General features: G+C 49.3%; 1 protein-coding gene across 1 annotated transcript in view; it reads left to right on the top strand.

The window, feature by feature from the left end:
* The window catches only part of MEIKIN (meiotic kinetochore factor), a 976,054-nt gene extending 970,812 nt beyond the window's left edge, over positions 1 to 5,242 (top strand). The window contains exon 15 of the mRNA XM_086928855.1: positions 4,799 to 5,242. Within this exon, the coding sequence (XP_086784981.1) occupies positions 4,799 to 4,818 (20 nt within the window). The 3' untranslated portion in view covers positions 4,819 to 5,242. The remainder of the gene's footprint in view (positions 1 to 4,798) is intronic.
* The last annotated feature ends 11,169 nt before the right edge of the window (positions 5,243 to 16,411 follow it).

Here is a 16,411-nt window from a genome sequence, read left to right as displayed (position 1 = left end):
TCAATTACATGATAATGTGGATTTGAACGATTTTATAAAAGGCCCGGCTAAAGGTAGATCTAAACGATGGCTGTATGCGATTTACAATGAAATTTGGAAAGTTACCCAGGTTGAGGCTGCTAAACGCCTGAGAGCTATTGATCAAGCTAATTTAGAGAAAGTGCTTGCAGTAGTTGATAACAGCATTAACACGCTTTCTTCCCGAATTTACACGTTAAATAATATTGTGTCTTCTGTTGTTGACATTGTACATGATGAAGTGTCCGTGTTATATCATGGTCAAAATCAATTGCGTTCTGTAATGCAATTCGCATGGACACTACAGACTCTTAAGTCTGGTCGAGTGCCATGGACTTTTATGAACATCTCATCATTATTTGCCCCGTTTAAATCTGACTGAAAAACAGCGCATGTTGTCAATGAGAGATGCAACATTTTCTATGTTACATATTGAAAAATTAGAATCCCTGCCATTTTCGGTGGCTGAAGTGACTGCAGCAACATGGCTTATTCATGGTGTTATAACATTGCCTTTTGCTTTGTATAAATTTACAAATTGTATGAAATATATAGCCATTGGGCGATATGAACCATTAGGCAGCGCTTTCCTCCATGAGACATGGTCTTTACCATACACTTACAGATGCCTTAAGGAGGGGAATGAAGTGAATCTGAATGGTGAAGAATGTACACAGTCGCCTGACCACTCACTTATTTGCAGACACATCCAGTTGCATGGTTCTTGTAATCAGGACAAACCAAATTTGGCCTGTGTTTTGAAAGGGACGCCAGTTCCTGCAATAGTTCCCACGTTCACGTTGTTGTCCAACGGTAGTTATTTACTTTTGAATAACGAGTTTTGTTGTGGGTTAGAGGCCGGTATCGCATATGTGGTTACCGTGTCAGAAAGGGTGGTTTGCTGCAAGAATGTGTTGTATCCACCCACGCATGGGAATTCAGAAGTTTTAATTTGGCCAAGAATACCAACCTTGAAAGCTGAGTTCAATGGTTTAGGCCGTATAAGAGCCCTTTTGTCTCAAAAACAGGTGGCCCTGAGCTCTGCCCGCGAAACTTATGTCCTTCACATAGCAAACACACGCACAGAAGTACAAGCACTTTTAAGTACTGATTTGCCGTTTCATTTTTGCGAGCTGGTTCATCAAATCTTCAATGCCTCCTCCACGACGAGCCTGGCTCATTTTTTTAAAATGGTTAGCAGTGGTCTCGTGACTACATTTGAAATAGTATTTGGTATTATCCCTGCGTTCTTTCATTCTATATTCGCTAGCCTGTTTGGCGGATTTCCTGTTTTGCTGGCTTTGGCTGCAGGCGTTCTGGTGCTATTTTATTTTATAAAACATGGATGCCCATCCTGCGCAAGGAAACGCACAGCCCCTACTGATGCAGTTTCGCAACCGGATGCTTGATTATTATGGATCCCTGCCGCTTGCGACCTTAAGCACAGCTTTTGGATTATCCTTCAGATTTTCCTATTTCACCTGTGTCCAGCCTGTGTTTCATTGCCTGAGCTGTGATTTCGACTGGGCCATTGATTTGTGTCTCTGTTTACCGACTTCTCCTGACGTCAACTTTGATCAGCTGATGTACCCCGTAGTGGCTCACGAGTTGGTCTGTTCTGGCGAAAGGGTTATGGCTGTGGCAGCGATGCATGGACAAATGGGTCAGTGGGACATATTCGCAGCGGCGCATGACTTTCTGGCACAGTGCGTTCTCGAGAACCCACTGAGTTGTCCTCTGATGTTGCTAGAGGATTCGGTGTTGGAGGAGCACGTATGTTCTTTCCCATTGCTTAATTGGATGGCTGAACTGTTTTCGGATGATGGCAGTGATTTCATGTTGGAAGCTGTTGCTCCCTATTTTGCATATTCATTCAACGAGGAATGACTCTGAATACTTCCATCATTATGGCACGTGACTTTTTAGTAATTCTGAATGGTGCCAGTTTCAATACGAACATTCGATTTTTTCATATGTTCTAGGCCTGTTAATTATAGTTAGGCCTCAAGTTCGACTTTTTATATTTTGTGTGGCCACTATAGGCATTCATACATATTTTTTTGTGTGTTTTTGAATTTTACATACATTTAGCTTGGCTCAATTTCATTGAACTCTGCTTTCATGTCTTGCCTCTCATAGAGTATTGGCTTATATTTTTGACTTTTGACCGTCCTCGGATCATTGGGGGGTGTCATATGGTTATTACGTTTCTATATATTGTGTTAAGTTAGCATGTGCTTATTAAATGTTTAAACGCCATATTTTCTTTCTGCTTCGGTTTTGCACACAACACCTAGTTGTTATTACAGCTTTTAACCTAGACGAAAGATGTGATTTATTTGAGAATAATATGTTATTGCACTGGTATCAGTCGTGCCTGGAACACTTGGTACAACTGTCTGCACACTGAGAACTGCACACTCTCCGAATAACCTAACACAAGGTTGCTGCAGGCCTGATCCTCACACCACGTTAGTCATAACACAAATAATGTTTGTGCCAACGTTTGGCTTTACGTGAGTTCAAGATACAGTTACAGAGAATGAGACACACACTTGATGCTGGACATGCTGAGAGCTGGTAGCTGTTGATGTGATCTCCTCCTACTGAGAATTCGAGGTATGGGTCCGCCCAGCAAAGAGCCCAGATGAGACCTTCTTAGATATAATATAATATGCTAATTAGGTTGCGCGAAATATAGGTGATACAGAATTCTATAGATTTTTGCATCATAATATGTTATCACCATTTGCTTACTATGGATTAGTGACTATGCTGCTGACTCTGATTTTTATAATATGTATGTTGATATTATACAAGATACTGCGTTTGAGAATGCTGCATTGAAAAATAAACATTTCAAACTTGCACGTGTTTTCATTGCCTCCCAGTTTCGGTTTGGAATGATAATATAACGAAAGAGTGTTCATGTGTTCCACGATACCTGAGGTATTCTAAGTTCATGTTCTGGATTGTCTAAGACATTGGGAAGTATATACTACCGATGCGACACTGGGTAAGGGGATTTCTGAAACATAGGTGAGTTGTGGGTCACCCTGGCTCACCCAGGTTCTAGATCTCTGTGAACAGTTCTGTGAGAGAACGGAAACCCTGCGACAGGGGGACGAGGTTCTTCTCCTGTCTGTTAGACTAGTCCCCCTTGGGACCCTTGTTATGTCCAGGCTGGTGTGGTCCTTTCGCAGACCCTCCTTCCCCAGGGGTATGGATAGGGTATCTATTCTACGTTAAGGAATCTGCGTCTAGTAGTCTCTATCAGATGTACGAGTTACTTACCTTCGGTAACGATGTATCTGGTAGAGACAATTCTAGGCGCAGATTCCTCCCCGTTCTGCGAGAACCTTTCGCTTGGTCTTCTGCACTCACCTCCCGGGGGATGGCTATGTCTCCTGTGTGTGCATTCCTTGTTCTTTTGACAGGATGTTTTGTCGTGTTATTGTTCCTTCCTCCTCGGTTGGCGCCTTGGAAGATGGGTCTAGGGGTACTCCTGTGCCACTTTTTGATGATTGTCCAGATTGAGGCTTGCCTTTCCTCTCCTCCCTCCCTCTTTGTTACTAAGGGTCCTGGGCCTCTGCGACCCTCATGAGTTGGGGTCACCTGGTTGTGCCTTGCCCTTTGGGGGGTTGGTGCACTCTGTGCCGGGATTGCCATGGAGGTTGTTGTTCTCTGTCTTGGAACTGGTGCCCCATCGTTATTCTTGGTTGGGGTCATGGCCCTGCTACATGTTGTTGTGACATTTTGCTTATGTTTCTTGTCTCCAGTGGAGGGGGCTGTCTACATTCTGGCAGTGTGACTTCTCAGGGCTGTGCTGTGCTGTGCTGTGCTCTGCTCTTTCTTCCTTCCCTGCCTTTGGGTGCTACAATGTTGACACTGCTCCTTGTGGTGGTGTTTGTCACCATTCTTTTTCAATTTTTTCTGCCCTTTCGCACACTGTTCCCATACTCCTACAGTTTTGTCTGATGGCTCCGCATTGTGGCGCGGAAAAGTTCTCCAAAGAAAACTGACGTAGGCGCGCCGGGGTGGGACTTATGTGACCTCGCAGATGTCACGTACGTGGGTGGCGCCTTGGCGGAGCCGTGTGATGTCCCCCCCCCCGCCCCCCCCGGCGCGCAGGGATGCCAGGCGAAAAGTTTCCGGATCCAGTGTCACTCCTGGGGATAATTCTACATTAAGGAATCTGGGGCTACAATCGTCTCTACCAGATACATCATTACCGAAGGTAAGTAACTCGTACTTTGTGCTAAAATAATCTTGGTTTGTTTTGGGACGCAGCTTGCTTTGCACAGAATTTTCCAAAATTACTATGGGAAAAAGATTTGTTCCTTTCAAACATTATTTGATTTATCTTGTAATAATTGAGTGTGTGAAAGATCTGTTTTTCTGTATTTACTCATGTCAGTTTGCAGTTAATAACACATTTGCCTGCCCCTGCAAGGAAACTGCCAAGTCATCAATGATTCAATAGGTTCATATTTCATTATGGTAAACTAAGATCTAAATAGTATCAGAATTATGGGAATAGAATGAGTGTGAGTAGAACTTTCACTTGGCCTAAGCCTTGATGCAAGCCTTCTCTACCCTCTTACCTCTTCCTGATCTACCTAAAGAAATGTGGCAGCTGTTGTGCACCTCTGAGAAAGGGATTAAAAAAGCATTTGAAAAAACAAGTGTAAACTGGGGGCAGGAGGGGGGGATTGTATCATATCACGTCAAATATCTTTGATATCTGATACATTTTTATAGTGTCTCTTGTCTTTTTCAGATTTTCTTACTCTACTCTGAGTTGGTCCTGCAAATAACTTCATGGCAGATCACTTGTTTCCAGTGGTAAAACGAATTGTGAGGAGTGAAATCAATATTGAACATAGAGCGACATGAAATCTTATTCTTGTTAAAAAACAGTTTTCAGTGGGATTTTGTTACATACTGAATGCTGAAGAACATATCACGACACTATGCTTTTAAACAGCAAACAAATGATTTTGTATTTTGTAAACTGGTATTTCTTGATTTGTTAATATCAGAGAACCTTGTTAAAAAAAGAATTACACTATTTAAGCTTAATACATGTCTTAGTCTTCAGGTGTGTGCTTATACCACACCATGCATCAGCACTGAACGATTATAGTTTGGTTCATAACCTAGCACTTAAGCTTCAGAGACTTTAAATTGAAGCATGTATTTCATTTTCTTTCCCTTTCGTACTTTTTTTAGCATCCTTGCAGAATTTGTGTAATATTTTCTATATTTAAGAAAAGAGTTTCTTGGAAAATTAAAAGTTAAGTATTTGTAAAGTTTGTTTTCTCTATTGAATTATTTTGGAAAAAGTTAAAATAAGCAGAATAACATGTACATTACAAAAAATAAGAAGTATATTGGTTTGTTAAAATAGTTGACACTGATTCTTGAATAAATGTAAAATGTATAAAAAAAGATTTTTTAGTTGTCAACTGACTGAAAATGGCAAGGGTGCTGGGAGTTGTCCGCTGCAAAGCTGCATTGGCAGGCGTCTTTTTCACTTTCTTCTGGATACCACATTTTTAATATAATGTTATACATTAACAAAAGCTAGAGGAAAAGGGTATCCATGTTTTCTTAAGCTTCTACCATGCCACACTTCTAGGATCACTATTTAGTAGCAAATTGACCTAAATTGTTTAAGATATGCCCTGCCACCAGTATAGGCTTCTGAAAATGTATCTGTAGTACAGACAGCTTTTTTTGCACAGGACCCTGGGATGCACCATGCCTTGTCTTTTTTTACCACCTGACGTTACAGTGATGAGGGTATTACCTATAGCACTTTTATGCCCTTTACAAAGTTGTCATAAGCCTATTGGGTGCCTTATATATATCTGGTTGCTTTTTCCTAATAGTTTAGGGGTTTCAAGGTCTCCTCATGAACTCCTCTAATGCTGTGTGAGTGGAGATCAGGTCCTCAGCACCCGCCTCTGTACTGCTGAGAATATAATCTCCGGGTTCTAGCAATAGGGGCTGGAAACCTTGTGTTTTAAGAAGGAGCTTCTGTACCAGGTCTGCAGCAGAAGTGCTTCCATACAGCTTCGATGACCTTCTTCAATACATTGATGACATTAATGTAATTATTGTGATGCTGGCTCCAGTCTGGGTGACGATTCCAGCGTGAGCATTGAACATTGGGGGTTCATTAACCCAATCTCCTGTTGAATAATGTGCTAAATTACATTTCGGCTTTCAGCATTTAAAGTTGTGTTATGTTGGCTTGTCATCTAATTTACGTGGAGGTGCATCCCCTTAGTCCTATTGAAGACTTCATTTTTAATTAACCTTCGGGTTGAAACGTCAGGGTTTGTGTTTGGCTCAAAATGGACTTTGCAGATTGAATAATATGATCTACTAGACCTTTGCCGTGGCTAATGTGAAATTAATCCAGCCAGTCATTATTACCTTACACTTTTCTAGTGAGTTCCTATTTCTAATGTCATTACTTTGACAACGTATGTGCATTAGTCTGTTTTTGCAGCTAATCATCTCAAGTTGTTTTTTTCCTTTATATGCATTCCATAAATTATCTTTTCTGATGGATACTTCTTACTGAAGATTCCTCACCTTGTAAATACTCCCCAGGCATCAGACTTTATCTGAAAAAAAATCAGAGTACCTCTGCGTGCTAGCAGATAGTGCTGTTCTGCCACGTGTTGATCTGGTTCTGCTCTGGAAGTGAAGTGCAGAGGCGTATATTAACACCACCCATGCGCTCTGATGTCATTTCTTTTCTTTCCAAGCCTTCTGAAGCTGATCCGGAGACTCTCCCTTGCCTTTTGATTTTTTTCATCACAAATTATCCAGTGAGCAAAGGGAATGTCACCCCCTAAATGACATGATTATCAAACCATGCAGAGAGTGTTGGTTGCTGATGCCTGGGGTCAGATCACGACTCCAAAGCCTGTGGTGACTGTGCACGAGTGAACCCAAAAATTATTTTCGAATGCAAAGCCAAACAAATCATCAAGCGCCAGAGAACTCCACACACAGGTCCAAGTCGAAAGGAAGGTCCCTCTCCCGATCTTGAAGTCATTTCCTCAGCAGGTTCTCATCCAGGTCGAAGTATTGTGAAAGTCGAAGAAGAAACATCTAAGCAGGAAATGACCTCATACTGCCACTCTCAAACTCCAGAGTGCACAAGAGCATCAGCGTTGGTCTCAATCTTGTTCTTGATCTCCATCAGAGAATATTCTGTCGCTGGTCCCAACACACCCTGATTTTCAGTTCTGTTGGAAATGTTGCAGCAAGTAGAAGTCTTCAGGGAAGCCACAGTGTGGATCTTCAGCACTTTACATGTTTTGTCTACCGCTTCTTTGGGCCCTAAGGGAATACAGGGACCTCCAGTAAGATTTACTCCGGCGGGTTTGCCCACTGCACTATCTGTTCTACTTGATTCCACATGGGGTCCAGGACCAACTTCGGTGCCTGCTTTTGTGCCACCAACTGTGCCGGATCCGTTTGCATCAATGCTATCTGCAGCGAAGGAGGATGTACAGCTTGTAGTTCTGTCCAACCCCAAACTGAATTGGACATTACTACGACCGAAGGCGGTGGCTAGCGTGCAACCTTCTATTAATTCCTCAGACTCTTATATGTTACCTTGAACACGTGGTAGGGTACAGATTTTACATAACCTCTTTGACACAGATTTTAACAATGACAACCATGAGGAGGGGGGCAAATATTTTCCCCAATATGACGACAACAGCTGTTATGAAGAGTTACAGGGTTTCAGTAGCTTGAAACTGCCTGATGCTGTCCTTTTATCTCCCTTTCAGGTCCTGCTATGGAGGAAAGTGCTTCTTCTGTTAGGTTTACAACTGCCAAACATTAGGATTAAAACTAATGTACTAACTAAAAGTATTGCAGCCTGTTCAGGCTCCCACTGAGACATAGTAAGTTTTGACATTTGGACCATACCCTTTTCGGTACCACCTGTCGCCATTGCCATGCGCTTATCGACCCTGCCATCCAACATCCCACTCCTAATAGCCTGGTGGTCCATGCTTTCACCAACAGTTTCAGTCAAAATGCTTTTCCTACCACTCCTCCCAAATATTCTCCTTCACAAGCCTTGGTCTTAAAGTCGGTCAATGCCAGCTGTCTCCCTGGCTATTATTCCCATGCCCTTTGGGATATGGTGGCTCAGGTTTTACCTACTGTTTCAGATGGCCTTCAGGCAACTCTCACACAAGCTATTCACCTTCCCTCCTGACTTGGTCAGTAGGTCCGGATGGCATGGCAATCTCCTGTGTGGTACCTTGGACCGATGAAGAAGGTCCGAGTTCCACCACTGGCCAATGAGCAAGTTTATAGGAACAGGAAGCCCTTCCACTCAATAAATATACAGGTGATGTTTATGTGTATTTCCCACGTCTGTCCCAGATTTCTCGAATCAGCCCATTACTCATACATTCTATGGAACAGCATCATACTCCATTTGATGACTCAACTACTTCCAGAGCGGGTCTGGCTTGTTGGTAATTAAGATTTTTAATAATGTTTGTTGTGAGTGGTTTTGTGTGTCTATGTAGTAAATGGTTGCTTGAACATTGTACTTGTGTCTATCTTTCATTTAGGTGACGCAGGCTACCCCAACCAGCCTTGGTTACCAACGCCATTGTGGAATCCAGTTACCCCAGGAAAGCCTTCAATGAGGCCCATGGGAGGACAAGGCAGATGATAGTGGAGCGGGCTTTTGGCCTCCTGAAGGCAAGATTCCAGTCTTGGTAAAACTGAAGAAGCCCTATAATATTCACCTGAAAAAGTGCGATCGACCTGCAGGACGCCTACTTTCATATACCTGTCTCAGTAAAGCATTGCAAATTTCTCAGGTTCCAGAGAGCCCATCACCACTATCAGTATTGAGTGCTTCCGTTCTGTCTCAAACCTGCCCTGCGGACATTCTCCAAGTGCATGGAGGTTATGGCTGCCTTCCTCCGCAGGCGGAAGATCTTCGTCTATCCATACCTAGACGACTAGCTCCTGAAAAGCTCCACACCTGTTCTGCTTCAGAGCCATCTCTCGTACTGCCTCAACCTGATGCATTCTTTGGGGTTGCAACTACAAAAAGTCGGTCCTAAACCCCACCCAACGAATACACTATCTGGGCGCCTCCCTGGACTCCGCAGAAGCAAGCGTGTTTCCTTCGGAGGAGAGGTTGTCATCAATGCTTCTGAAGTGCTGCACCCTTCTCGACACCCAAAGTCCTACAGCCAGACAAGTGTTGTCACTACTGGGATCAATGGCCTCGTGGATCTACATTGTGCCCAATGCACGCCTTCAGCAGCAGGCACTCGAGGACCAATGGTCTCAGAGGTCAGGCCACTGGGTAGATCATGTCTCTCTCCGTCAAGTTGCCAGAGACTCCATCAGATGGTGGATGAAACGCTCTCACCTTCTGCAAGGAGTTCCATTTCATCAGTCGCCTCCAACGCAGACAGTGGTCACGGATGCCTAAATGCATGGCTGGGGTGCTCATATGGACCAGCTTCAGGGACAAAGTCTCTGGTCCGAGACAGAAAGAAGCTATCATATCAATTTCTTGGAGCTATAGGCGGTCTATCTGGCGCTCAAGTCCCTTTACCCGTCTCTTCAGTCCAGCTACATTCAAGTTCAGACAGACATCACAACAATGATGTTCTATCTGAACAAAGAAAGGAGGCACCAGGTCACGAGTTCTGCCTCTGGAAGCTCAATCCATATGGCGGTGGCTTTTGGCAAGAGGTCTCTCCATCATTGCAGTTCACCTTCCAGGGATCATGAATGTTCAGACAGACGGTCTAAGCAGAGACTTCGTAGAAGCGCACAACTGGGTGCTCAACAAAGACGTCGCTCAGGAGGTGTTTCGGCAATGGGTAGTGCAAGACATCTATCTGTTCGCAGACGTGGCAAACGCGAAATGCCTCGTCTTCGTGTCCAGATTCCACCAGCAGGGATCACGGGAGAATGCACTTTTGTTCAGCTGGTATCAAGACATTGCTGTACGCTTTTCCTCCACTCCCTCTGATCCCGGCTGTGATACAGAAGTTCTTCAAGACCAACACCAGGATGATCCTGATAGCTCCGGAGTGGCCACGCCAGTGGTGGTACCCGAATCTCCTCCAGTTGTCAGAGGTCCCTCATCGGAGGCTGCCCTGCCGCCCAGACTTAATGACCAAGGACAAGGGGAGGGTGTTTCATCCCAATCTCCCTTCCCTTCGATTGACGGCATGGCTCCTGAAGTCACCCAGTAAGGCCACCTAGACCTTTCAGCTGACGGGGCGTGGCTTGGCCGGCTGCAAGATGGTCACACTCTGAGTGGGCTCTAACGGCCAAGCTTTTCAATCCCCTATAGTCCTGCTGGCATCATCGCATTTTCCGCACCATACTGCTGAATCCTGAATCGAGGGAGCACTGCGCACCTACCTGTGGAACTTGGGTGCTTCTACGTGCCCTCCCTGCAGAGATCCTTTCCTCGTGGCCGGCGCAGGGCCTCTACTCTGGGTGTCTGCCGCTCCTCCGCCGGAGCTGCTTCTGTCTGTGTGGCCACTGCAGGACGGCGCTGATGCTTGGGACCTGACGCTGCCTTCCACGGTGAGTCGTGCCATTGCTGCGGGGGTTTGCCGGTGGGACTGGGGGCCGCTCGCTGGGCGGCCTGGTCTGGCGGCGCTGCTGCCTGGTTGTGGTCGCATGATTGTCCCCGGCCTCGCGTAGGTGCGGCGCTGCCTGTGCTGTGGGAGTGGTGTACCCCCCCCCTTGCCTCCCCCGCTGGTGTTTCCCCCTTGGCTAGTGCCGGCCGCTGCACCCTGCCTGACCCCTGCTGAGCGGCGCTACGAGTACTGCCTGCCGCCGCGGTTGCGCCGCCCTGGGCGCCCTTTCATCGGTGCCTTGCTGAGGCCCACCTGTCACACCTGGTCCCCTGTTCCAAGGCCCGCTCCTGGGGGTTCAGCGGAGAGTCCATTTTGGCCCCTGCTTCCTGCATTAACTATTAGCTCTCGCCTGCCGGAGGCTCGCCTGCCCTGGGACCCACCAGTATTGCACATCGCTATGGGGAAATCTGACCCAAAGCAGCCTAAAATCGCCTTCGAACTCTGGAGATCCTCACGTCATGACGGCGCGGGCTCGGACGGAGCCGACTCCGCTGAGATGAAGGACCTCCCCCCCCCACCCCCGAACCGGGATGACGGCATCAAGGCTATCATGCTTGAGGTCAAGTCGACCGTCACCGCTTCCCAGCTTAACCAACTATCCGCTAGTCTTGACTCCGTGATGGCTCGGGTAGATTCCCATGACAACAATCTTCTCCATGTGGAATCCAGGGTATCTGACGCCGAGGACGCTGCCACCCAAGACAGGCAGAAGTTACTCCAGATGGATAAGATCTTGGCCTTAATTCGGGAGAAGAATGAGTGTTTGGAGGCCCGCTCCTGTCGGAGTAACCTTCGCATCATGGGCCTTCCCGAGTCCACCAACATCTCCAAGATGGAAGACTTTGACAAGCAACTCATGAAGGAAATCTTTGGGGAAGTCCTATCTCCGCTCTTCGTGGTGGAATGCGCCCATCGTTCCCTGGGCCCGCGCCCTGGTCCTGGTCTGCCTCCCCGCCCCATATTGGCAAAGATCCTGAACTTCCGAGATCACGATGTCATTCTCCAGGCAGCACGCGATAAGGGTACCATCACGCACCAGGGCAACACCCTTTCCTTCTATCCTGACTACACCTTGACTGTTCAGGCTGCCAGGAGAGAGTTTTTGCCGGCCAAGCGCATCCTCCAGAAGCATGAGGTTTCCTACTCTTTGGCCTATCCGGCAAAGCTGAGGGTCCGACAGGGTTTCCAAGACACTTGTTTTTCCCGAACGGCGTGAGGCCCTCGCTTTTGCTAAGAGATTGGACAAGGAATCCAGATCCTACCCTCCTAAGTCTCCACACGAGGCTGCCGAACGCTTAAGTGACAATGACTAACTGTGCGGATAAGGGTTTATCCTGTTTTCACATGTGACCTGTTTTTGATGTCACTTTTCTACTACAGCTTGGCCACCCTGCTCCTGTGCAGGGGTGTCCGCCGAGTCCTGCCATGCCCCCAGTGGGATGATTCCCACTTTTCACTTTGTGTTTCCCTCTCCCCTGGGTGGAGTGGGTGGCATTCTCAGCCTGATTGGGAGGTTGGTGTAGTGTGGTTGAGTTTTTCTTTGGTTGGGTTGGTTGGGGCAGTTGAGGGTTTGGGGTGGTCTGGTTGTTGAGTTCCTTCCTGTTTGTTTTTTGACACTGCACTGTGCCCCCTACACAGCACCGTCGCTAGTCTTCCTACATCCGTATTCTGCCCCGCATGGTCTTTTGCACAGGACATCGTCCTCCAATTTGTTTTGATTGGACTTACTGGACTCGTCTCACAGCTGCACATGCTGCTTCCTTAGTCTCTTCCTCCTTTTATAGGTCGCGCCCTGCTCGTCCTCCCTGCACTGCTCAGTAGTCTGCTGCCCATTGATTACTGCTGTTTTTTTACTTCCCTGTGGTTCTCCCCTCACCTGCTCCACCTTGCCATCGGCGGTTTCCCCTGCTTCACCTAGGCGCCCCGCCAGTCTGTGCTCCCTGTAGCCTGCTCCGCCTAGTGCTCATCCCCGCACTGAAGCCGTATGGCTGACATAGTCTGCTGGACATGGAATGTTCGTGGCCTGAATGATTTCCGTAAGGCTCGCCTTATCCATTCACACCTACAGCTCCACAAAGTAGATCTTTGTCTCCTACCAGAGACGCACTTGCTCCCAGGCTCCATCTCCAGACTCCAATCCCGCTACTGGGGTGTTAGACCTGGCACCTTGGCGTGAGTCTCCCTTCTACATTTTGCTGATGTGCCTCAGGTATCTGAAAGAGACACGTTAGTGATAGATTCCTTACCTTAGAATATCCCCAGGCGTCAGACTGGATCCGGAAATTTTTGCGTAGCAATACCCCTGCGCGTCGGTTGGCGTCGTCTGCGGCTCCGCGTCCGTCATCGGCGTCGTTAGCGCCGGAATGACGTCATCGGAGTACTTAGACACCGCCCATACGTGCTGACGTCAGTTCTTCTTTTTTCCGCGCCAGCTAGCGCAGAGCAGGAGAAGCTCTACCACCTAGTAATTTTTTGACTGAACATTTTGATCTTTTTGATCATTTCTTTCTTCGAGTCTTCGACTCTATCGGTGCCGGTAGGGATGCCCGGGTTCAAACCCTGCTCAAAATGCGACCGACTGATGTCGGTTACGGACCCCCATCGCCGGTGCCTGAAGTGCTTAGGCCTCGACCAAGACGACCGCACCTGCTCTGACTGCCGGGCCCTGACGTCGAAGGCTAGGCGGGAGTGGTCCCGCAAGCGGCTCGAGCTCCGGCGGTCGGCCCCACGCCACTGCAGGTCCCGGTCCCACGGGAGGTCGAGGGACAGGTCGCGGGGTCGGAGTCATCGCAGCTCCGGGAGTGGACACCGGTCGTCAGGCTCCAAGTCCTCAGGTAAGAGGCATTACAGGTCGGAGAGAAGTCATCGTTCCTCCGATCCACCCCGACGCTTGCACGATGCGGCCGGGGGCTCGGGCGACACCGGCTCCGTGGGAGTCTCAAGCGTCGCCGCCTGCCCCACACCTTCGGGTCCATGGGCACGGCGCGACGCCGGAGGAGATCGAGCGGTGCCTCATGGCCATGAGGTCCCTCCCTCAGTCGGGTTCCGTGGCGCCTCCGGGCCCAACGGCCCCGACTGGATGCCCTAGCGGGTCGGGTGCTTCGGCCCCGACGCCGTCGGCGACTTCGGTCCCAGTGCCGCAGGACCTCACTGGATCCGCTTTCGGATCCGGGTCATCAACGGTCGACCTCACCGGCGCCGGCCCCATGGGTGTCGCACCCAGCGCCCACTGTGGACGCCGTCCCCAATGTTCCCTACGGTCCGACTCTGGCACCGGAACGGCGCCGCGTCCGACGGCCTTTGGAGATTTTTATTTCCATGAGGAGGCCCCGTCTACTAATCCTCTTTTACAGGAAATGGGTGACGAGGAAGATTGGGAGGGGTCTGAGGACCTTCTGGCACTGGAGTGCCAGTCTCAACAGGACTGGACATATGAGCTTGGGGAGGCCAATGGTATTGACACTTCGCCAGACACTGGATTTGTCTCTCCTCCGACCGTGGCTTCTGAGGAGGGGTCTACATATAGTGTAGTGTTGTCGAGGGCGGCCAAGGCCTTAAACCTTGAGCTCCCCGTCGCGGCCGTGAGGACTAACCTCCTCACTGAGGTCCTCAAACCGCAGTCCAGCTCCAGCGAGCCTCTGCTGCCGTTCAATGAGGCCTTGTGTGACGTTTTTGTGGGCACTTGGTCCAAGCCCGCCACAGGTCCGCCTGTGGATAGGAACGTGGCCAGACGCTACCACCCATCCCACCCCCGAGAGCCTGGTCATCCGAACCTCCAATTCCCAGACCGCTTTCCCGTCGGCCCCGCCCGATCGGGAATCCAAGAGATATGAACAGTTCGGGAAAAAGGTGTTCTCGTCCCTAAGCTTAGGGCTGCGGTCTGTCAATACCGCCTGTCTCTTGGGCCGCTACACCCACACTCTGTGGGACACGGTTGCGGACGTGCTGCCACAATGTCCGGAGGAGGTCCGCGCTTAACTCGCCCAAACCCTTGCGGAGGGCCGAGATGCAGCTCGATATTCTATCCAGTGTGGGCTGGATACCACGGACTCACTGGGCAGGGCAATGGCAACGACGGTGGCGGTTCGACGCCACGCCTGTTTGAGGTCCTCCAACTTCTCGGCCACACTTCTGGACATGCGGTTCGATGGCCGTCGCCTCTTCGGTGACAAGGCAGACCATGCGCTGGAACGTTTTAAGGACTCCAGGGCTACGGCCAAGTCCTTGGGCCTTTCGGCCCCACGCCAGCAATCTGGTGCCTTTCGCTCCTTTCGTGGCCACGGAACGGGCGCCCCCACACGTGCTGCCAGCCACGCACCGCAGAATGTTCAACAGCGCGGTGGCGGCTGTGGAAACTGCCATGGCGGCGGTCGGGGACAACGGCGAGGCCAGTCCACACCTCCCTCCACAGCACCCGCCTCAAAACCTTCCTAGTCTGAGTTTTCAGGCCCATGTGACGCCTGTGGGAGGCAGGGTTCGCCATAATCTCTCCCACTGGCGCACTATCACGTCGGACAGGTGGGTGCTGCAGATCGTCCAAAGGGGCTACTCCCTCTCCTTCGAGGCGACCCCTCCATCCATGCCACCGCAATGCCACCGCGTGTCGGGGGATCACTTGCAACTTCTGCAAGAGGAAGTCACGGCCCTCTTGGCCAAGGGGGCCATCGAGCGCGTTCCTGGGCCAGAAGTAGGGTGTGGATATTATTCCCACTACTTTCTGGTACCCAAGAAGGGCAAAGGGGGCCTACGCCCTATCTTGGACCTGCAGAACGTCAACAGCTTCCTCCGGAAGGAGAATTTCAAGATGCTGACTTTGGCTCAGGTCCTAGCTGCCCTGGACCCAGAAGACTGGCTGGTAGCGTTGGACTGATTTTGGAAAAGAAGGTGGTGATGGACAGAGTTTCTGAATGATGCAGAATACTCTTAACCAGTCAAGAGATCAGGGCTTGATCCATCACCGTTTTTTAGCTCACTGCACCATCCCAGCTCAGAACCTGGCTATATGCAAATTAGTCTGTTCCTGTCCCAGTGCATGATGGGAACAGGGCAAACCAAACTACCAAGCCAATTCTTATACTGGGAAGGAAACAAGCTTCCGGGGACCGGTTTCCCAGTATAAGAATTGGCTTGGTAGTTTGGTTTGCCCTGTTCCCATCATGCACTGGGACAGGAACAGACTAATTTGCATGTAGCCAGGTTCTGAGCTGGGATGGTGCAGTGAGCTAAAAAACGGTGATGGGTCAAGCCCTGATCTCTTGACTGGGTAGGAGTATTCTGCATCATTCAGAAACTCTGTCCATCACCACCCCCTTTTCCAAAATTGGTAGCGTTGGACTTGCAGGACGCTTATTTCCACATCCCCGTCCTGCCGGCCCACCGGCGTTACCTGCGGTTTACGGTAGGCCAAGAGCACTTTCAGTTTACCATGCTCCCCTTCGCCCTTACCAGCGCCCCACGGGCGTTCACAAAGGTGATGGCGGTGGTCGCAGCTCATCTGCGCAGGTTAGGGGTGTCAGTCTTCCCCTACCTAGAAGACTGGTTGTTGAAGGCGGGCTCACCCCAGACAGTCGTCAGCCACCTCCAGACTACGGCCGACCTCCTGCATTTGCTGGGGTTCTCCATCAATGTGCCGAAGTCGCACCTGTGTCCCTCTCGGAAGCTCCTCTTCATCGGAGCGGTTCTCGACTCGGCGCGGTTTCGGGTTTACCCTCCCGAACAGC

This window comes from Lissotriton vulgaris, chromosome 7 (genome assembly GCF_964263255.1).
Source record: "Lissotriton vulgaris chromosome 7, aLisVul1.2, whole genome shotgun sequence".
Classification (NCBI taxonomy): domain Eukaryota; kingdom Metazoa; phylum Chordata; class Amphibia; order Caudata; family Salamandridae; genus Lissotriton; species Lissotriton vulgaris.
This window is presented reverse-complemented; position numbering and strand designations above follow the sequence as displayed.